This window comes from Apodemus sylvaticus, chromosome 4, assembly GCF_947179515.1.
Source record: "Apodemus sylvaticus chromosome 4, mApoSyl1.1, whole genome shotgun sequence".
Taxonomy (NCBI): domain Eukaryota; kingdom Metazoa; phylum Chordata; class Mammalia; order Rodentia; family Muridae; genus Apodemus; species Apodemus sylvaticus.
In genome coordinates, this window is record NC_067475.1 from 2,214,398 (window position 1) to 2,239,014 (window position 24,617).

Sequence of the window (24,617 nt, forward strand, 5' to 3'; positions counted from 1 at the left end):
GACAGTCTTAGTTTCAAATGTTGTCTTCCACTGTGATGCAATGGTGAAAGGAAGCTTGTGGGTATGTTTGCTGTGCTGAGCTGATCTAGCTAACCATGAAGCCAGTCAGAAACCGAAAAATGAATCTCACATAGTGCTTGAAAAAAACAGAGCAGGAGAAACCAAATTTTAATCTTTCTCTTCAAAAAGAAAAGGTTTTTGGAACTATTCTCATGATTAGTTTCCATGGAGTTAGTGTGTGTGTGTGTGTGTGTGTGTGTGTGTGTGTGTGTGTGTGTGATTGTGTGTGTGTGTGTGTGTTACCCTATCTGTTTTGACTTTATACTTGTATGTGGTAAAGAAATCTATGTAAAAATTTTATAAGAATTTTTTCCAAAGATTTATTTGTAAATTGTTCATTTATAACTTAAGAAAATGTTTTCTTACAGCAACAAAATGATCCCACCTTGATTGAGGTTTCAGGCCAGCAGCTGACCTCAATCCACCAGACTTGAAAAGGGTATCATTAACAGAATTTTGGAAATGATAAATCACAGAAAACAAATTTTATAAGAAAATTGAAGTCAGCATTAGCAGAAGAACAAGACCCTCGTCTCATTGGATAAATGTGCATCTTTCTTGCTCCCTGTAGGCCACTGCCACCCAGCAGGCCAGTCTGACCACAGGGTGGACAGTCTAATTTTCTACCTCAAGCTATGTATCCTACTCCACTACCATTAATGCTTAACAACCTCATACTAAAATCCAGTGCAGATAAATTCACTGAATTACAATGATCTACCTTTGATCTCACCAAACTACACTGTTGTGTCTTCAGATACAGACCTTTTCAATGTACTGCTATTACAGAGGTAGCTCACAGATCATTTGCTGAAAATAGTCTACTTCTGAGGGAAACTTGAAGGTAAGACTGGGGAGATGCATCAGTGGCTAAAGCACTAGGCTTGCATCTCTGACATCCAGAGTTTCAGTTCCTAGCACTCATATAAAAGCCAGTAGGCATGGCAGGCAGCCTGTAATCGCCAATGCAAGATGCAGAGATAAGCTGCTAGCAAGAGCCAAATCTGAAAACTCTGGGTTCAAGGATGAGACCTTAATTCAAAAACGTAAGGTGAAGTGATCAAGGAAGACATCCAAAATCAACTTAGAGCCTAACAGACAGACATACACAAATGTGGGCTAAACACATAAGAACACACACACACACACACACACACACATGCGCATTGACTCCTCCTATCTGGAGATTTCTAAAGCCTAAAGTAAGACCCTCATCCCGTATTTTTCTAACCTTCTTCTCAGCTATCACACTTCCTACATTCTTTCTATCCTTCCTCCATTCTAAAGAAGGATAGAAAAAGTTGGGGTAGATTTTTTAACATAGTGATGTACAGCAGGAAGGAGATATGTAATAGATATCATAACAGAAATGGTGCTGACTTATAAAGTTAAAATGATGGTCTAGAAGTAGAGCAACTACTTATTTAATCTGACAAATTATCAATAAAAGTTAAAACTGTCAGAAACATGTAGGAGTGTTTAAACTTCATGATGTTCTGTCTTGTTCATCTTGATCCTCTCTTTTTAATTCTTATTGATATTAGGCATTGTATGAAGTGATGAGTTTCAGTATCAGTCTCCTGGCCCCTCTTCCCATCTTGTTAGTCATATATATATATTCATAATCTATCAACAGACAACTGAGCTGATTGCATAATGTGACTATGAATAGTGCATGTGTGTGTGTCTCTGTGCTGTACCACCAGTCCTTCAGGTAGCCCCAGGTGTGGTACAGCCCGGTCATGAGGTAACTCTGTCTTGGTTTTTTTGTTTATATTTTTAGTTGGTTAATTGGTTGGTTGGTTGGTTGGTTGGTTGGTTTGATTTGGTTTGGTTTTGGTTTTGGTTTTGGTTTCTAAGGAATTTCTATACTGACTTCCCTGGTGGACTACTTGATGAGGGGTTAAGATTTTCAGCTCTTGGTATATTTGGGTACTAAACTTCTGTCAAAGGTGTTGACAGACTTTCTCTTCTGCAGGATGCACTTGTTTCCTCTCTTGTATAGAAGCTTTTAATTTCATGTAGCATCATTTGTCACTTTTTAGTTCTCTCTCTTTTGCTGTTGAAGGACTTAGAAATTCCTTCCCTGTGTCCATCAGAAGAGTTTCCACTATGCTCTGCTATGTTTCAAAATTTCTGTTCTTATGTTAAGGTCTTCAGTCCATCTTGAGTTTACTTCTGTTCACAGTGGGAGATAATGGGCCTAATTCTATCTTCTATGTGTCCAGTTTACTTAGCACAAGTACTACAGAGGCCACCTTTGCCCTGGTTGACATTTCTGGCATCCTCATCAAAATCCACATGACAGTAACAGTGTGGCTGACCATTCTTCTTGCCTTTGCCCTCATATCCCTTCCCTGAACTCTTTCTTTTTTTTTTCCCTGAACTCTTTCAATAAAAACTTGGCTACATAATCATCCTCTGAGTAGCTGCCTTTCAAAAGATGTGCTCCCCTCCTTTCTCTCAGCATAGGAAAATATTCACTTATTTCAGTAGGTAGAAGATAACTTTTTAAGTTAAAGACACATTACAAAGTAAAATAATGGAATGATGTTTCGCTTCTGTTTAAGTGCAAAGACTGAGAACTTAAGCTTCAGCATCAATTTCCTTCCAGAATGTTGGCTATGAACACCTTATAAGCATTAATTTATCTTTTGTTTGGGTGACTGTACTGAGACTCAACCGTTTCTGTGATCATATAATTCACTCTTTGGGTTAAATGTAGCAGATAGTCTGTTTAATTCAGCTGTTGAAAGATCCTTCCTTGAAAGTACATTTCTCTGCCTCATTACACTCTGAACCACTTTACAGTCTAAATCATGTTTCCCTGTTATTGAAAAACTGATGGAGGTAACCAGAATTTCAGGTCTATAGAACATTGTTCAAGTTAGAAATACTTTCCTTGGCAATCCAAACTTACGATGGATTCTTGATTGACATTATTCAAATTATCTAAAGATATTGATTCCAATAATTTACAGTAGAATTTAGTCTGTTCATTGGAAGAGTGTTTCAAGTCTACATAACACAGTTACACTTCCTCAGTCTTCCACATTTTCGGAGCTAAGTTTGGTGGCATGTATTTATAATCCCAGCACTGGGGAAAGGGAGGCAGACAGATCCCAGGAATTTGATAGCCAACTACCCTACCTTATTTGGAAGGTAGCTCCAGGCCATGAGAGGCCCCATCTCAAAAGGACTGCTTGAGGAATGAATGACATCTGAGGTAGTAGTCTAGCCTTCACACACATCCACATACACACATATGTATGTGCATATGCACACACCGCACATGTGCGCAAAGAGAGAGACAGAGAGATAGATGAAGAGACAGACAAAGAGATAGAGAGAAGACATATACCTATCCTCAAAATAAACAGTAAGTATATGAAAATAAACTAATATACTATTTTCTTCAATGTTAAAAAAGAAATTGCCTTTTCATGAGTGGACTTATTCACATCTGGAGATGAAATGTACCAAATTCAGTGGTAATTTAAATTCAACAGATACTGCCTCCGTCTGAAGAAGACAGGTCATAGAGACTCTAGTCTGCAGGGTAATGTATGTTCCCTTCCCGTGAACAAATTAAACATTAGCTATGTTCCTGGGCACACGCTGTGCTGCTAAGCTTGCTGTCTCTTGGCTTCTGAGAATCCTTGACCATCTCATGTCCTGAAAGTACTTGGAAGTTTCTATGCTATGGTTACCACAAAATTTATCTCATCCTGCTCAATATTATTGGTGCTATTGCAGCAAATCTCAAGGACAGATGAGTATAGAAGAATACCCACACTGGTAACAAGCAGGGCAAGCATATAGTAGTCCCTAAACTGGGCAAGGGGGTGCATATTGGGCAAAAGGGGGGAGCTACATTGCTTAGGTCACATCTTTTCTGGGTTGTGTGAGATTCCTGCAGTAAATCACCTCAGACAAGCCAAGAAGTTTGCTGAGGCTTTAGATGGGTTCATGATTAAGTCTCACATGACTGACAGGCCATTTCATACAGGACTGGCATATCTGGAGCAGCATTTGAAGCAAAGTTGACTTCTCTCTAAGACCCGAGGTGGTCCTGAGCAAATGTGTTCTCTGGGGATCAAGGCATCAATGTGACACTGTCAAAACAGTATGTAGTTTATGAAAAAAAAACAACTTACTTACCAAAAAGCTCACTATTTTGAACAAGAATCATACAAAGTGAAAACTGCTTATATGTACTTCTAAGAAGAAAGTGGTGGAACACTGGGTGCAAACACCTTTTCAATCATGAAAAGTCCACCTCTGCCATCTCAGTAAAGGGAATAGAAGCTGTGATTCAGCTTTTCATCAGAGAGAAACACTACTGTCACAGTAGTAAAATGCTGTTTAAATGAAATATTTCAACCAAATAAATCTAATGATAAGAGAGGAAAAAAGAATGGTATTAATTATTATGTATTAGGCATTGTATGAAGCTTAATCCAAGTGTAACATCATGTGATTATGTTAGCAACATCTATTAGCCAGATAGTATTGTAACTGACATGTTACTGAGTCCCAGCATGGTTCATTAACATGACCAAGGTCATTTAGCTAATCTGTGACAGACAAAATCTGAAACCAAATTGCTCTGCCTCCAAATCTTTTTCATTTAATGAGCTCTTACATAGGCCTCTATCTCAGATGCCACTTAGCAAAGCACATAACAGCTTCACATCCTGTGGTGCTGAGACACAATTTTTCTAATATTGAACATATTATAGAGTTCCCTAATTAGTCAAAATCCTCATTTTTGCTTCAACAAACCAGTGGAAGTCAGCATGTCTCCTCCATTGAACCTCAGTAATCAGGGAGTTCAGTACAGGGAAGATTGATAATCAATTATGTAACTTGTGGGCTGAGGTATCATCATCACAGTGGCGACTCTAACAATGAAGCAAACTCACTATGCTTTCTAGTAAAACACACACTAATTTGAGGTTGCAGAATCCAAGGAATTTCCCACTGTGAGTTCCATGGGAAAGGAGAAGACCAAAGTAACAGAATGATACCAAGCTGTGCAAGATTTCATAAATCAACCTGAAATCCCCTGAATGGTGAAGAGCTCCTAATGACGGTTAGGGTTCAAAGCTCATCATCCAGGGACTAACATCCTTCCTAGCTCCATTTGAGAAAAGGACTAACTGCCTAGAATTTAAAGTTTTTCAAGGAGACTTGCTATAATACCTGGTCAAGACTCACAGGAAAGCTTTGTTATGGACCTAGACTACCCACATAAATAGTGAAGTGGGTAAAAAGATTCATATCTAATTTTTAATTTGCTTCTTTGCTTATGAACATCCTCTAATTGAGAATGGCTAATTAGGTCTGTTTCCTAAATTTGGCATATTGGTTACCTTTCTTGCTGCTAAAATACCCTAACCAAGCAACTTTATGAATGAGTGTCTTATTTTGACTTAAAATTCCAGGAGGGTCTATTATGGCAGGGCAGGTAGTGCAAAAGGAAGCCAGCTGGTCACATTGCATGTAGGTCAGGAAACAGAGTGAACAGGAAGTAAGGACAGGCTATAAGATCTCAAGGATGCCCACCCCAATAACCTTCCCCAGCATGGCTCCACCTCCTAAACTTTAGGAACTAAAGATTCACAACCTTCCCAACCAGGACCACTAGCTAGGGACTAAAGTTAAAGTTAAAACACATGAACCTCTGGGAGACATTTCTTGCTCAAACCATCACACTTGGGAAATTGTCCCCTTGTAGCATGAAAGATAAACAAATCTGTATAAATTATACTGGACCAGCTGGTTGGGTTCAGCATTGCTAAATCATAGCTGAATGTATTCATTGGGATCCACAGATCCAAGAACCACTTTTTCTGGAGCTTCTGTTGGTTCTGTTGGGTGTGAAGTATGCCTGTTTGGTTATCAGTGCCAGGGCAAGTGCCTGACATGATTGACAGTCCAACTCCCAGAGAGTTCTTTTCTTCTTTGACTTACACCTTTTAGAAAAACTGTACATGTAGTAAGTGAAAATATTATCACTGTAAAATCTCTTATAATTCAGGGTCTGGAGCTGGAGGTGTGATTCAGTTGGTAGAGCACTTGCCTAGCATGCATGTCCTATTGTCTATCTCCAACACGGCCTAAATCTGGTATGGTGATGCATACCTGGAATCTCAACACTTAAGAAGTGGAGGTGGGAGGATCAGAAGCTCAAGGTCAAAGTCAAAATTATATAGTAGGTTTGAGTCCAGCTATGGATATAGCAGACCTTGTCTCAAAAAAACATTCAAACAATACAGAAATATAAAGATTAAAAGTGAAAAGGAGAATATTATATTGTACAGATCTGTTTGAGAGCCTCTTTTTCACCAGGGATTCTTAACTGCAGTGTGCGTGGGACTATTTTCCATAGATAATTTGATCTCTTGGTTTCAGCATCACTTCTAAGAAATATCTCTAGAATGGTCTCAGGATACAACAATGCATAAGCAATTAAATAAAACAATATTAAACCTGTAAGAGCCATGGCTTGATTTTTATATAGCTTATGAGAAACATTTTCTTTTCTTTTCTTTTCTTTTCTTTCTTTCTTTCTTTTTTTTTTTTTTTTTTTTTTTTGAGGCGGAGGGTTCGAGAAAGGGTTTCTCTGTATATCCCTGGCTGTCCTGGAACTCACTCTGTAGACCAGGCTGGCCTGGAACTCAGAAATCCGCCTGCCTCTGCCTCCCAAGTGCTGGGATTACAGGCATGCGCCACCACTGCCCAACTCGAGAAACATTTTCTTACCACCAAAAATTTAACCTAAGTAAAAAAGAAGTTTAACTAAATCCATTGCTCATGATTTTGAAATGATGTGTAGTGTAGTGTCCAAAAATAGCAGAGTGACAGGGCTTTGGGGGAGCCTGCAGGGGTGATAGATGAAGCCTACATGCTACCACTATTTTTAGGTAGAGCTTAGAGAAGAATACACAATCACCCCTCATTACCTCCTGTTTTTAATAGTTTCTGGAGTCATTAGAGGCTTAGACAGAATCAGTAACCTGTGCAAAGCTAAGCAGGTTTCCACCATTGCCAGCTATGCAGGACTCAAAAAATAATGCAAGTAGAAGTTGCCCACTACCTCCACCTCCCTAGAAATCCAGAAATCTGGACCAGACAGTAAGGAGATGACCACTGACTTCAAGAAAATACCAAAGGAAACTGTTTTCAGCTCAAAGTTTCACCAAGAAATAGACAGCATTGAAAATATCCCTTTGTTCCTCACAGATAAACATCTATGAAATTGCAATGTGATTCCTGGAACAATTGCTAAAATTAAAGACATAATCATACAAGAGTCAAACCCAAGCATGGCTTTACACATTCCAATTTCCCAAAGGACAACAGGCTACAGAATATTCTAGTAGTCACTTTGTTGTTTCTGAAAGCAGCCTCAGAGGAAAATGGAATTGCTAAGGGTGCTCTTAAATCAGAAAACCTTTACTTTTTTACTATTTTTTCACTGAAAATGTTTCGAAATGACAAGGGAGACTAGAACTCAGAAGACCAAGCCATATGTCTCTTCCTCTAGAAAAAACAATGGTCAACTGGAGAATTATAATTTGGATCTCTCTCACATATTTTCTAAATCTCTAAAGGAATTCTCCCTTCTGATCAGTTTTATAATAGTTGCTTCTCTCATTGCTGTGACACTATGTCTGATAAAAAAGCACCTTCCAGAATGATTGATTCTTGCTCAGTTTGAGGGTCCCCTCTAGTGTGGTGGGGGGTGCGGCAGTGGGAGCGTGAGGTTTATGGTCACATTGCATCTTCAGTCGAGGAACAAGGAGAAATGACCGTTGGCACTCAGCTAGCATCGTCCTTTCTTCTGTATTTATTCAGTCTGGAACTGTCCTTTGCATATGGAACGGTACAATCCACATTTAGAGTCTTCCTTCCTTCCATGTGCACCTGCATGAGCAAGTATACAGTGACACACATGTGGAGGACAGAGAACAGTTTTCAAGAGTTGGTTCTCTCCTTCCACCATGTGAGTCTAGGGATCAAACTCAGGTTGTCAGATTTGGTGGCAGACACCTTTACCTGCTGAGCCATCACTGGCCATCAACATGAACTTTTACAGATTTTAAGCTTCGCTGTTTAGGGAATGAGGTTTGGACATAGCATGGAAACACTATATTCAGCTTCTGGTGACTTTCCTTCTTTCTCTTCCATTTTTCCCCACTCCCTCCTTCTTGGATTTCTCTTTTCTTAGTTTCTAATGTGCATGGAACAAATTTCATTTCTTGCCTCAATTCTTCTGTTAGTAAGGCAGCAGATTCTTCAAAGCCTAAGTCCTGACACATAGCAATTAAACTTTGGGAGAGTTCATCATTATAGGTCGCTGATGTCTTTATTGCTGGTATATCCATTTCAGCCCTTAAATACTATACTGTACAGTGACCTAACTTTGCCTCTAAAAGCCTCAACATAAGTAAATCATGTACCTGCTTTCTGAAAGAAATCAGTACTTAATACTCTCTGGAGAGAAGACAGTATCCCCTGAAACACTATCTCACCTCCAGTTCTGTTTGCTATTTTAATGAGTCATTTTCCCTCTGGAAAGCCTCTTTTAACTTTTGTACTTACAAGAATACATGGAACACTGTATTCTAAAGCATGTAATGTGTTATGAATTGTAACATATATAATTTTACTTGAGATATGGCCTTCCTAGAAACCATTTTCCAAGCAGTGACTAGAGGTAACACTTTGGGGAATTTTTAAAGAAATATATTTTATGCACTGTGGTCACAGGTCCCTTAAGAGTAGCTCTATTTTTGTGTCTACATTGACAATAGCTGAGACTGTCACAGTCACTCACCTTCATCATTAAAAAACCACATAAAGTTCCAATCTCCTCTAAAATTAGAATGTGAGGTGCTGGCCTTGCAGGCTTAACTTGCTGAGTCCTCAGTTTGTATTCAGAGATGCTGAGGGTAGATAACCAGAAGAGGTTAGATATCAACACTAAGAAATCCCAACTCACAATTTTACACAAGGACTTGTGAAAAGCAAATGCTTTCATAAGCCTGTTCATGGTGGATGATTCTTGAAGAGTCATATAACTTACAAATAGACAAGTTTTAATACAAGGCAGAAATATAGGGGGTGGAAAAATGAATTAGTGATTAACACCACATATTGCTTTTGCAAGTTCATTTACTAACATCCAAATCAGGTAGCTAACAGTCACTTGAAACTCTAGCTCCAGGAAGATCTGATGCTCCTGACCTCTGAGAGCACTTACGCTCATACACACATTCCCCCATCCAAATACACACACACACACACATGCACACACACACACAATTAAAACTATGTAGCAACAGGTCATGTCACATAGAACAGCCAGTGAACCCTATCTGGATTATCAATGTTAAAAATCTATAGTGGTCTCAGATGTATGATACTGGGAGATCTAAGTCAATGTCACATATACCCCATGCTAATATCTACAGAGAACAAGGATTCAGTCTTTGAAAAAAAACTTTATAGCAGCCATGAGACAGCATCTAGGAGGGCTACCAAGTTAAGCCATTTGTCTGAGTCACTAAAGAACTACAGAGGTGATCATAAAGTAAGAAACAGACAAACATAGTCAGAGATGTCATAAACTAGATCAGATATGGAAAGCTGATAATGCTGTATTGGAACCACCATGGGAAGAGCTTCCAGAAGTCATTAATCACTGCTGGAAATCTCCCCAGATGGAACCCAGGTTGTGTATGGCCAGTGGCCAGTGATTAGAGCCACTTTCACCATGAGCCACCCCAAGGAGTCCACAAATGAGGCAGGAAAGACTTCCCAGAACTCCTTTCCAATGTAGGAGAAGTTAATAATCCCTTTGTCTGTCAGATTCAAATAAAATGACAAATGTTGGCCTTTAATATACTCACTGAGAGGAATAACTGCTAGCCAGTGAATCTAGGAACATTCTAAATGTGGGCTTTGCTGGATATAAGATGTTCAGATGTAGCTCAGCCTTAGTACCTTAAAAAATTATAGCATTGGTCATTAATCATCTACTTTGATTAATCATCTACATTGATCATCATTGATTGTCTACTGTCCAGATATTCTATATGCATCTGTCCACCTAAGACAGCTCTCTCTTATTTGCCATTTTATGTACATTTTACTAATGAAGAAACATTACATAACTAAAAGTATACTTGCCAGTTTATAAATGTTACACACAGAAGACTAACTCCAGAAAAATGTTGGCTATGGCTTCAGTATACCAGATAGAATATATGATTCCCCAAATAGGCCCAGATCTTAATTTCCAGAACCCATGATTATAGCACATTATATAGTAAACAGGAATATGTGAAGGCTAAGAACTTTGAGATTATCCTAGATTATCCGGATGTGTCCTTTGAGGTGAGAAATCTCCCATGGCTCTGGTGGGAGGGAAAATGGTCACAGAGATGGTCCATGCTATCTTTGAAACAAAAAAGGAGGCCATCATCCAAGAATCTACCCCTCCCTAGAAGTTGTTCTAGAAAAGTGAGTTCTCCACAGGAGGACCAGTCAAAGCACACAGCTCTACCAGACCCTTTGCTTTGGCACCGGGATCTCTGGCAGCAGGGTCAGGTCTCTAACACCATGAGATAATAAACATGGCGGTGTTTTAAGTCACTACATCTATGGGGATGTGTTATCCTGCAGTAAAAGGTCAAATACATATTGTTCAATGTGAGAGAGATAGATTGCAAAGGAGAGAGTACCTTTTGGAGTGAAATGGTTTGGCTTTAGATACTTGGATATTAGTGTACTCTGTAATGTATTCCTTGATAGCTTGCAGCCCATTTCACACTGTCACATGTCAGAATCTGAGCATGCCTAGATCCTCTCAACACAGATACAAGTTGCTAAGGTGTCAACCAGGTGGCTTCCTGTTGTCCCAGAAATTTGAAAGAAACTTTTTTACCAGAAAGAATGTTGTTATTCATCTACATTTTTAATACCAAAAGAATCTGTTGATTTTCTGCCAAAATCTGTCTCCAATGTGAAAATATTCTTCCAAGTCTCAGAACGAAGTAAATTATTGAAAGATGTTATGATAATTTTCATCTTTAATCAATCCTTGTCTTAGAGACTCAGAATAACCCGGACTTAGCTAAAAATTGTTCCCAAAGTAGTATCTTTACATTACATATAACATTGGAACACCTTGGCCCTAAACTCTGAGGCAGTCTTTGGGAAACAATACACAAATAACAAGACTAGGATCACACGGCACCCTCACTGTTCTCTGGTTTCACTAGTGTGGCCATATGCCAAGAAAGAACAAAAAAGAAAGGAGAAAGATACAGAAATAGAAGCATTTTAGCTTTTGAAATTTACTTACTGGAAATAAAAAAGCAAAATTTTAGAAAAAGGGAAATAATGACTTTAGAAAGCTCAGACCACCATAAAAGTCAGCTTCAGGGCAAGTCCACCCACAGTGATCAAATCCTGCAATCATGATGCTACTACTGAAATTAAGCATGCCACCGATGTCACCTTCATGTTGTCTAAGCAGCCAGACTCTGCACTGTGAGGTCTCCAGTATTGTGGATATGACTGTGTACTTTAGCCCCCTGTGGTTTGGATTTATGAAGCCCTCATTAAACTGTCTCTGCATGGTGAGCTAGTGAGCTGAAGAGGGGTGATCAGGATCAGCTGAGTGGCAGACAGGATGAAGTAAGGGTTGAAACTTCACCTCAGCAGCCAGAGATCCAGTGGCTTCTTTGGCACAGTGCTGTCATGATGCCTGTCACAGCACAGAAGGGAAGAAGGAGGCTTCCAAAGGAAGCTGTCATCAGTAGCAGTCCCCTGGGTGGATGCACACACAATTTACCATGCCAAGGAGGGGATGACTGACTGCAGGGTCTGTGTCTGTCATCACAATGTAGATGACCCCAGTGATTAATGAAACCAGTGCTGCATCTCACCAACCTGTCTTGATTCTCAAACTACTCATTTCTCTTTCCCATCCAAATCTTCCATTTTACAACTAAGTTTGGCAATGCGGTTTTTATTGTTGAGTTGTTTGTTTGATTGATTGTTTGAGTTGGTTAGGTTGGTCTTTTATTATATTGTTAGTTGATTGGTCACTGTTGAGACAGGGTCTCATACTGTATCCCAGGCTGACCCAGAATTCACTATGTAGCTCTACTTGCCTCAAATTCACATCAATCCAACCAGGCAGCAGACCTCTGAGTTCAAGGCCAGCCTTGTCTACAGAGTGAGTTCCAGGACAGCCAGGGCTACACAGAGAAATCCCATCTCAAAAACAAAACAAAACAGTTTTTTTTTAAGTTCACATCAATCCTCCCACCTCAGCCTCCTGAGTACTAAGATTACAGCCTACATCAGTAGTTCTGTCAAATTCAGAATTTATACAAAAAGACATTTCTATCGATGTCTGTGAGGTTTGTATATAAACTGCAATTGTACTTAATGAAGACAAGGTAATCTTTATATTACACATGATTTTTATTGGACTTGACTCTGCAGAGAAATGTTCTACTTTAAATACTATAATCCTTGTAAAGCTTATTTGTATAAACTGTAATTTTTAAAAACTGTTTTTCACTGTTTTCTATATGAATGGAAATGTGTTTAAATGCATCTACTTGTTGGTGATAAACTCCTAACCTCTATCACTTCTGACTTATAGGGTATCTTTGTTACTAGGGTTCAGCCTGATGGACCAGCATCTAACCTACTACAGCCCGGGGATAAAATCCTTCAGGTGAGATGAAAAGAAGCTGATATTTCAATGTCAGGTCAAAACAAGTACACATAGTGCTGTTGTTGGGTTAAAGAACTTGAACTGAACACTGACAATCGGTTCTTCTTGTGTCATTACTTGTCACTGATTAATCACTGGTTAAAACCCCAGATGCCATAAACTACATCCTGAGTGTCAGCCATGGACATGATGTTTTATAAAGCTCCTCCATTTTATTTCAACAAAGACAATTTCTGAAACAAAGGTATTCAGTTCCTAGAATCAAAAGCAACTTACTCTGGATTTTTGCCTTCCCCATCCCCACAGCTGACTCTGCATATGAGGCCCAGGGTATCAGACTCCCCCATGCCCACCTTCTGCCTACCAGGAATCAGAGACAGCTCGATGACAAACATATACTATGGACTCCCCTTAAGTCACCTCCTATAGAACCTGTCTCTTCTAAAATGTGTAAGAAAGGTTCCTCACTCTACCATGTGGCCCTGATCTCTCCCCAGAGCCCTGCTATGCTGCTGTCCATGGCCGTAACAGCTCTTCTAGCAAATTTCTTACCAACAAAAACAATCTGCCTCAGTGTCTGCCTTTCACTGAGCACAATTCCAGTACATGGTGGCACCCTGCACATTCTTGTTGGATTGAATCGGATTATGTGATAACACAAGAATCTGTACACATGTGAACACATGAACTGTAAGGTCATAAAGCAAAAGTAAGCACGGTTGCCTTGGTAGGCACCTGGGTGACTCTACCTGAGGAAGAAAAGTGAGTCAGGTCATGAGTCAGCTTGTTTTGTTTAAAGGTTGTAACACATGGTTGTATCTGCCTGTTGTCCTGTCGAGAATACAAGTTAAGCTTTTTAAACGTCAGGTAGAGAAAGATTTTTCTCAAACTTAAAACTGTACATATAATCAGAAAAGAGACACAGTATTAAACGGTTAAACATGCACTTTCCTTAACCTTAACCATTTAACTTCTTTTTCTTTCTCCCCAAATTTAACTCCCATGGAAGAGATGTGTAATTATTTCCTGTACTACATGAAAGCCCCTTAAAGGGTCCCGGGATACTCAAAGTTAAATGATTTACCATAAACTCCCCATTATATAAATGATGGAATTACCTAAAATTGCTACCATTTGCCTCAGGTACCCTGAAGAGACATGGCATCTGGAGAAAAATAAGTTGACATAGCTCTGTAGTAACAGTCAGAAAGATGCAGAGACTTTCTTCACTCAGCCCTAAGAGGCCTTCTGCCTTCTATCTACAGAGCACTCACAGAAAGTCTCAGAAAAAGGAATTACAAAGTAGCCCAATATTAAAAGAAAGAATAAGATTGCTGTAGTAATTTACCTCACAAGTATTTTAAACAAATTAGTGAGATCATTGTCAGCTGCTCAAGTTTCTAAAGCAATAGATGCCTGAAAAGACCATGGACTGATTTGAGCTGAAGCAATGTCAACATAGGACTGTCTATAATGAGACATCTCCTCAGGCAGATTAGTAAGCAGAAGGCCTTTGAGTCAGGACAAGGAAACAAAACAGGCATAAAATTGTTGAGATTTTTCTTGACCACTATTAGAAAGAATCTGTTTTTTGAAGGTCTAACTACTATGTGGACTTTAAGCAGATTGCATCATATTGACAGAGCTCAGATTTTCTAAACATAGTTTATATTGATATACAAAGTTCCTGCCAGATCGAAAATTTAATTGGATAAATTTTTGAATTGTAAAGAACAACCAAGAATACTAACAGTACAACTTTCTAACACTTGGTTTACAAGTGCTCTCGCTCTCTCTCTCTCTTTCTTTCTCTCTTTCTCTTTCTCTCTCTCTCTTCTCCCTCTTTTCTCCCTTAACTCAGTCTCTCACTTGTTCTCTTGCCCTGCCCTCACTGAATTCCAAAAGAAACTCAGAATTTGAGAAAAATGTAGCCAATTAGTTTCCGATATCTGAGCTAGTAGAAGGCCAGGCTGTGTAGATTCCCATCTGCAGCTTCAAACAAGTGGTAGACTCCATTCTACCCATGCCGGAGTTAGAAAAGAGGTCAGAGACCACTACCTCTGAAGGTAGAAAAATAAGACACTCATGTCTCCTAATAGGATAAGTAGGTATTCTTTCCTGTGAAATTCTGGTGAGGGTGCATGTGGGGCAGAAGGGTGTGCCATTGAAATCCTGAGATTTATACAGTGGCTGCCAAAGATACAAAATGGGATCATAGAATAAGAGGCGGAAAAGAATTATAAGTCAGTGAGTAAAAAGGCAAGAACATGGCTCAAATCACTCCTCCCCACAAATGACGGTGGAGGTGGACATTTTGTCTTCACCTTAGAATTCATTTCCTGGTTCACTGTCAGGAAAAGAAGGAAAATTCATAGACCTTAATAAAAATACATTAGTGTAGTTTCAGTTTTTCTCATAGTAATTAAAATCAAAAGTGGCTAATTACATTCTCTAGGGAAAAAATTAGACTAATTATTTGGTAGCTTTGTGTCATAAGTGACAAAGTAAGCTGTATTCTTGATTTGTTTTAACACATTTGAATCCTTAGGACTGCTGGGAATTGGCTTAGTTATCAACCACAAGATCAGTATTATACTTTGTCATTTGGACAAATATACTTAGAAAGCTTAATGACAATAAAATTCCTGAGACATCTAAGTAAAAGGAAGATTTGACAGCACAGAACAAAAGAGACAAAAATGCAGAGATGTCACTCCCCACCTCGCAAGCCAGAATGTATAAGGTCTGCTCTTTCTCTCCTTTTCTGTGACTCTGTTTTATGTGTGTGCATAAGTGTGTAATACACGTATGTATGTACATGGGTAACATGTGTAACCTAAGTGTATGTGTGTGTGTGTATGAGTAATGTGTGTGTAGCCTATATGTGTGTAACATTTATGTGTGTGACTCATATGTATATGTATAGCATATGTATGTGTGTATACATGTTGACCATGAGAAAACTGCCAAAGAGTAATATCAAGCATCTTTGTATATCACTCTCACCCTAGTTTTGAGATGAAATCTCTCAGTGAACCTGAGCTCACCAGCTAGCTGGACTGGATGGCCAGTGAGCCCCAGAAGTCTTTCTGTCTTCAACCTTCTTCACCAGAACTAAGGTCACAGACTCATGCTAGCCTGGCTTCTACATGGTTGTCTGGAGTCCAGATACAGGTTCCTACGCTGGTGTTTCATCAACAGAGCCACCTCCCAGCTCTGCATGACTCACCCAACACTCCTTTATACACCTGTGAAATGGTGAACATAAAATCTGTGTCTGAAGGGCTGGTGAGCATGTAAAAATGTTTGCCTGATTTTTCTGTACTTTACCATTTGTTTTCCCTGAATAGATACATGGCAAAGGACAGATGTATTCAAACAACTCAGTCCTATTCTGCTTTAAAACAGCACAGAAGAAACTCTATTATCAAAAGGCTGGCACTTTGCAGCCTTACCTGGGATAATTTATAGAAGGAGGAAAGATAAAGAATGTGAAATTGCACAAACCATTAAAAAGACACACACACACACATTAAGTGGAACCCTGCATATTTGCTGATCATTAACCATCCAAATGACAGTTTTGTTATTTTAATATCTACTGTTCTTTCTTCTTTCTAATGCTCTTTCCACTTGAAAAGAATCCAACCAAATCCATTACATGCACTGCAATTCCAAATGTTCCTGAGCACAGAGATATCCATTCACTGAGGTTACTTTGTTGAAAAGATGAATAAATTGGAGGAAATTATACTTGCTAGTGAGCAATAGAATTCACAGCCTAAATCCTGAGTGCTTATGTTCTACTCTGCCCCCACTGGCCCTACCCCATTTACAGCCCTATCTTGGGCAGGAGAAGATAAAGTGCATAACATAAAGAAAATTCACCAACAGTATCTATATTTTACCAGTTACCCGGCCTGATATTTTTTTCCAACTTGTGACATGTCAGTGTGTTGCCCTATTGAAAATAATTTCTTATAACTTATAATCATTCTGAGGAGCTATAGTTCATTTCTCTACTTCCTTTCATTCTTCCTTCCCTTCTTCCTCCTCCTACACCTTCTATACCTTCTCTTTTTCCTCCTCTTACTCTTCTTCTACTTCTTTTTTTTTTTTTTTTTTTTTTTTGGACAGGGTTTCACTATGTAGCCCTTGGCTAACCTGGAACTCTCTACCAGACAAGCCTCAATCTCTGATCCAAGACTATATTTCTAAGAGACCAAAACAAAATAGTTAAGGTGACAGTAATATAAAGCATGTATTTCTCTCCTTTTTGCTAAAATTTTGGGGTTTTTTTATTTTATATGTATGAGTGTTTTACCTACATGTTTGTATGTACCATGTGCATGCCTGGTGCCCGTGGAGATAAGAAGAGGGCATCAGATCCCCTGGAACTGGAGTTACAGATGGTCTGTGAGCCACTGAGTGGGAACTGAACCCAGGTCCTCTACATGAGAAACAAATGCTCTTAATCACTGAGCCATCTCTCTAGCCCTTGTACTAATCATTAAAACTGTGGTTGAGTTTATACAGAAGTTTAAAGAATCGTCAGGCACAGTATCTAGAGTGAACACTTGGGATGTTTGCAGGTGTAATTAGGTGCTGTTAAAGTTTGGTCTGCACCAGGCCTGTTACCTAACTGTCCTGTTTTTTAACCACTCTACCCTATATCCCCACTGGTGTCATATGAATAGTGGGTGTTAGATGTTTCCCAGCTATTTCTGTAACAAAACATCTGAGGGATGAAGGATTTGCTTTGTTTGAGTGTCAGAGGTTCCTGTCCAAAGTTCCGTAGGTCTATTGATTCTGGCACATTCTGAGACAAAGCCGTGTGGTAGGGAATACATAGTGGAACAATGTGGCTCAATGTATGTCTAACAGGAAGCTGAGAGATGAGAAGGGGTGAGAAATGAGATGTCAAAAGCATACAGACCTCTGAGAGTGGCTTTCTCCTTCCAGCCAGCCCCCACTTTTTAGACTCCACTACTTCACCCCAAATGCTGGCACACTATTACACTGTCCGAAAAACAACCACTTATTAGGTCCAAGGCCTCAGGATCTCATCCCTTGCTATCAACTGCAACCAAATTCCCAACATTGCTCAGCATTTGGAGGATGATTCATGTTCAATGTAGAACAGTAATACTAAATGATTGTGAAGTCACATGTAACCAATGGAGCTTATATGCAACTAAGGAGACAAATGGTTAAAGGTACCTTGAAATTCTAAGAATCTGGTTCTGCGATAGACTCATAGGAGGTGTATCAGTGTTAAGAGCATGAAGTGTCAGAGAACAGGCTGTCTTTTGGGAGGAGGAGTGGATAATGACCACTTACAAGCAAAGATAAAGACCCAGGTGCTGGTCCTCCTCATGTTACAACACTGAGCCAGTGACGAGCATGACAGGGGCACTGAAGACTTTGGAGAGACTTCAAGATGTGTCAAGAAGTGAAGAGGATCTTCTGCCCAGTGACAGAGTTCATCCCAGCTTCACATAGGGGCAAGGAGTGAGCAGGGGCAGAGGGAATGCTGGAAGAAGAGTATCTGAGAGAAAGACAGAAGCAGGGTAGGCACTTACACCAGAGTGGCTATGGGGGACACAAAGGGAAAACTGAAGAGACTCCAGAAGGAAAGAGACCCTTTAGGCACTGTACCATCCTGTATGGACTTGAATGGGCTCCAACATTGAGATAAACTGAACCAGGTGGGACATAGTATCGTGTAGCTTCAGAGTAAAGTGACAGTAGTCATGGATTCTGCAATGGTCTGGCAGAATGTCTGTCTGTAGCTGGCTAGATCTGGCTATACAGATCTATAGCTCTGACAACCACTAAAGAGGCCGATTGTCCTTGTCGGAATTAGATTTTGTGGCTATTTAATGACCAATGAGTGTGATTAGCTAACAGAATCGTCTTATGTAAAAATTGTTTATTCAGAAGCCTCCAGCTTCTATACATTAAAATAAATAAATAAATAAACAAACAAACAAACAAACAAAAACCAGATTCTGAGAACCCATAGCTACCACAGCAAAGAACTTGTTTCATACTGGGAGTCTCTTACCTAACCTAGAAAACCCAGAGGAAAGCCTCTAGGCCCAAACATATTGCCAGGAGCGAATAGTCACAGCTTACCTGTGTGGGAAGAAAGTGCAACTTTTGTTTTAAAAAGTAGAAGAAGCAGTATTCCAAAGGCTCAGCATAGCAGTCAGACAGTGTAAGCCAATAGCTTACCAGTGGTTCTTTTAAAATATCTTTAGTAAATGAGTTCTTTGATCAAGTAAGTTGCAAAGCCACCTTAAACCCTTCCCATTTCAGAATTTCGTACAAAGCTCCTTAAGAGCCTGAGAGTTTTACAAAGCTTCCCAGTGGGTTGTTTCTGTCCACTTCTATGCAACATACTTTGGCAATTGCTTCTTTTAGAAGGGACCTACCTATACCAAAAGTTCATCATTGTCTCCCAGAGCAGCAGGTTCACAATCATTAGCCTGAGTCATGAAGAGGGTGAAGCACCTTCATTTTTCTGAATCTTTAAAAAATTTCTCCCTCCTCTGCCCAAAATACAAAAATCAGAAAATGAGAAATAACTTTAAGTTCAAATGAAGTTCTGTGCCCTTAAAGAACTAAATTCAAGGCACCATGAATAAATTATGTATAGTTTAATCCTAGTTGGTGACTGAAAAAACCACAAACATCAGAGACCCTAAAGGGGACACCATCTTTCCTAAAAGAAGCAACATCTTTCATTATTGTGTATACTCACAGAATGCTTTGAAAAATAAAATTTCCTTTAAAGACAGATTAATTAGAAAGTACCCAAGCTGTTTTCAAATGCATATGGTTTTATATCGCAGAGTTTAACTGAACTATGTGTTTACAAAACCAGTCAGGCTCAGCGGGTTCTTTCTGCCTCTGCTCTCTAGTTTGGCTACTATGAAAATAGTGTTAATTAAGCATCTACATGGTGTCATTTAAATCACACAGTGCTGTAAGTACCTGCTGTTGGCATGCCTTACATAACCTTGAGCACTTTCCATTGAGCAGGGCTGATTGATTATTTCCTTATTTGGACTATGGACTCAAAATGTAAAAAACATTGAGACAAACAACATAAAAAAATAATATGATAAGAAATATAAAAAATAATATGAAATATACCTAAGTTCCTGCTTTTTTACAAGCTAGTGATGCTCTGAATACACAGCAAAAAGTGGTGAAAGACTAGAGAGTTAATATCAAGCATTTGATACTGGGTCTAGGGGTAGAGCTCAGAGGTACTGTTCTTGCCCAGCCTGCTTAAGGCTTTGTGACAAATCTCATCACCATAAAATAATAATAATGCAATGGACACCAGTCTGTCATTATTTGTTGTTGGGAATGGAACCTATGGCCTCACAGGCTAGACCAGCACTCTCATACTTAGCTCCATTCCTAGATCTAATTGGGACATTAGCAGTGAAACAAAAAACAGCCCAGCCACAAAGAATCCCCTTAAAATAGACAATTTTCAAATTACGTGGCCAATATATAAAATAGATCCATCATCTTGAGAAGCTGCCAGGTAATTCAAACATTTATTTGTTAAAGATTAGGCATGCATGACAGGAAGGAAGACTCTCTAAAGGCAGAGCGGGTATCAGTCTTCTGCTTAAGACAGAAGAGGAATTCTTTTTCTAACAAAGGACAGTTTCAGAAATAAAGGTCTATAGTTGAGATTTGTGGCAGAAAATTACTTAGTGATTTGTCAGAGACAGCACAGTATTGATTATATAGTATGTTTAGTCAGAGTCAGCATGGCATTGACTATATAGTGAATTCAGTTGGAGTCAGCATGGGATTGAATATATGGTAAATTCGGTCAGAGTCAATGTAGTATCGATTATATAGTGCATTCGGTGCTAAATGTAGCACATTTAATGAGAACACTCTATCAAATAAAGATTCTAAAATTGGTCCAGACGTGGACCATTCCTGTAATCCCAACATTAAGTGGGTAGAAACAGGGAGTTGAATTGAGTTCAAGGCCAGCCTGGCCTAGCCACACTCTCTCTCAAAACAGAAAGGAAGGATAGAAAGAAGGAAGGAAAAGAGAAGGATAAAGTAATAGAAAAGACAAAACAAAAAGCATGACAATTCTAGAATGGGAATTAATTCTAGGAAATTAATTACTGAAGCACAATAATTATCTGTGATGAACTGTTTCCCAGCATGCCTGGCTATCAGAGCTGGGTCCCATAAAGGATTGCCTTCACAGCTGGGGCTTGCTGAATGGCTGTGCTTTTTATCTCAAGAGTTATAAGCGTTCGAATTTGCAAGATACTGGTATACAAATATATGTCCCCTGGCCCTTTAAGTGTTTTCCCAGATTTAAATTAGGCAGAGTGCCTTTTGGGAGCAGGGTAAAGATTACACTGGAATGGTCTTCCTTACTTTCAAATCAGCTCCTGCTAGAAGCCCATTAATTATATATTCTCAAAGCATAACGTATTCTGAATATCACTTCCACAATTGTTTCCCTATTAACTTTACTAGAACTTAATAAGCATCTCATTTGTTTCTCATTTTCATTAACTTCCAATTTCCTCAAAATTGCACACATTTTATGTGAACCTGACGTTTATTTAAAACACACACACACACACACACACATACACACGCGCACACGCGCGCACGTGCGCACGACCAAATGTGACATTTCCTAAGTTTACTGATTTAGCATTGGTCCATAGGATTGTTTGCACTTATATTGTATACATATTTAAGTGTCATATAGTAATGTTTCCTATGTATTTGTCTTTCAAACATCATTGAATTTGTGTCCTGCGGTTGACACCACCATTAAAACAGCTTTCCTCTCCCCAGCCACTCTTATGCACATATACAAAGCAACCACAACCTTGCTAATTGTGCTTTAAGGTTTTTCTCATCTTTATTTAATCATAAAAATTACAAATTCAATGACTCTGAGTGACTGAACTACACAAGATGAAAGAAGGTATCCAATGCTCGTGGTCACAGAAATAGTGTAAGTTATTTTGGGCTCTTCTGTCCTGAGGATGAGAATACAGTTCTCTGGGACAGTGTCCTTTTACTTCTGATAGCACTCAACCAGTTTTTCATTCTGACACTGCCTCACATTGAAATAGGCATTTCAGTATGTTCTACACCAAGAAAATGCTCAGTGTCAGTAAAATGGCTTAACAGATAAAGGTGCTTGCTGCCATGCCTGATGACCTGAGTTTGATCCCAGGAGGGAAGAGAAAACTGACTGCCACAAGTTTTTCTCTTACTTTCACACATTTGCCACAGCACATATGCATCCACATGGATCCACATACAAACACAAAAAATTTAAATAAAAATGTAATTTAAAAATTAGAATGAAAAAATTTAAATGAATAGCTCAATTACTGTTTTAAAAATAATTTTTAAGGCTGGGTATAATAGCATACACCCATGTACTTGTAGCAGATGAAACATGAGTTCAAAACTACCCTGGCTACATAGCTAAACACTGTCTCCCCCACCCCTTTTTTTTTCCGAGACAGGGTTTCTCTGTGTAGCCCTGGCTGTCCTGGAACTCACTCTGTAGACCAGGCTGGCCTCGAATTCAGTAATCCGCCTGTCTCTGCCTCCCAAGTGCTGGAATTAAAGGCGTGCACCACCACCGCCCAGCGCTAAACACTGTTTAAATAAACCTAAAAGAATAATTCACAACATCCAGAAAAAAATGTGCCAAAATCAAACTGTACCAAAGTACAATGCTAACTACTGTGGGTAAACTACTGTTTGCCAGGGGTAATCTCCAGTGATGTATTTATGTCTCAGTCTAACTATCCTTCTATCCATCTGCCCAGCTACCAATCTCTATCTATTGTCCATTAGTCTGTCTTGACTCTGTCTACCTCTTCAGGACTGCCTAGTGCTTCCTTAACTGAAGCCCTCCCCTCTAGCTTTCTGTTTACTTCTGTGAGTTTCCCAGCTCCATTATCTTACGTATATTATTTATGGTCTCCAAATCCAGAAGTCCTTCAACCTGACACTTTGAAATATAAAAACGTTGGACAATTCTCAGAGGGTTGTGGGTTCTTTGCAACTCTAGGTTAAGGCTGCAGATCGAATATGAGCACTGGCAAAGGGATTATTAAACTTTAACACTGAGATATTCCTTTATTAAACTGTCATTTTACAACTAACACCTTTTGGTAGAATTGAAAGCAGTAAGTACATCACTCCTGCTACAGTGGGATACTCATTTTCCTGAGGGTTTGCTATTTTCCCAATGGCCAAACTAAAATGAGAATAGGAAAAAGTTCCTCGTGCTGTGTTCTATTCCCTGGAACCTCATTGGGTTCTGTTGTTTTGTTGTTGTTGTTGTTGTTGTTTATTTTGTTTTGTTTTGTTTTTTGTTGCAACTTAAAGCAAGAAGGTGTTGTTGTTTTAAATCAAAAAGTTTAACTTAGCATACCCCCAAATCTACTCAGCTACTGTCTCCTGCCACTGAAATAACTCATGCCAACCAGTCAGAATTTTCATTAACTGAATGCTATAAAAGAAAAGCTACACAATTGGATAATTCAAAACAAATTTGTAGCTCTAGGAACACAGATTCCCTTCCCATTCCCCAGGATATTCTCTATTGATAGACATGCCATGGTTTTAAATTCAGCATTTCTGAACCTTCTTTACTATGTTACTATCCAATTTTAACTAACTAGATATAAAATTATATATACAATAATTTTTGTCTAAGTTACAAAAGTGTGTAGTATTGTTGAGGTACAATTCTATTTGAATCTGGAAGAGATGAAGACAGTGAAAACAATTTAACTCTTAATTAAATGGTTGATTAAAATATGAAAAGCATAAAAAAGAGTAAGAGACCCCAGATTAAGTTTGAGTGCACTGAAAATTGGAGAAGTTGAGCTAGAAAGGTGACTCAAAGGTCACAGTTGGTTGTGCAAGCGCACAGACCTGAATTGGGGTCCTCAACACCCATATAAAAATTGGGCATAGCATTACACACCTGTCATCCTACGCTGGGAAACAGAAACAAGAGGATCTGTAAGGTTTGCTAGCTGAATTGGTGTGCATTCGATTCAATGAGAGACCACGTCTCAGATAGTAAGGTGGAGAGCTATCGAGGAAGACACCTGATATCATCCTCTGGGCCTCCACATACACACTCATGTATACACATGTGCTCACATGTGTGCATACATGCCTGCATACACACACATGGACATATACACACTCATTCATGTACGCATGCACATACACACACATGCACACAAGACTCGCACGCATGTACACATGTATGCGTGCACACTTGCACAAGTCTCTCTCTCTCTCTCTCTCTCTCTCACACACACACACACACACACAGAAACTTACGGATTCTACTACATATGCATTGGGAAGCAGTCCAATTAACTGACTCCAAATGCAATGCATCTCATCCTTCAAGGAAATAGTTATGTAACTGTCAGTTATTGGGTGACAGAAATTTATTCCAAGTTTCAATAATTTTGTGTTTTAATTTAGTTTTAATCCTTCAGAAGCATATGGACCTACCTCTCCCTAAAATAAGAATGAAAATAATTCAAGTAGTACAATTTGCTGTTCAATATAAAGAAAGCCAAGGACCATTGACACTTGTTAGAGAGAAAAATATACATTTTGTGACAGCAGTAGCCAGCTGGGCTCTAAAATTCCAACAGGCTAATTACATTTTAACTGAATTTTGATGTCTTGACTGATGAACCTTAGCTAGAAAACTGCAGGCTTT

The 24,617-nt window shown here is 39.1% G+C and overlaps 1 protein-coding gene across 1 annotated transcript in view; it reads left to right on the forward strand.

Annotated features, from left to right (window-relative positions):
* Window positions 1-24,617, forward strand: part of Lrrc7 (leucine rich repeat containing 7) — a 412,448-nt gene that overhangs the window by 386,856 nt on the left and 975 nt on the right. Inside the window, exon 24 of the mRNA XM_052178844.1 lies at window positions 12,752-12,826. Coding sequence (XP_052034804.1) covers window positions 12,752-12,826 — 75 coding nt within the window. The remainder of the gene's footprint in view (window positions 1-12,751; window positions 12,827-24,617) is intronic.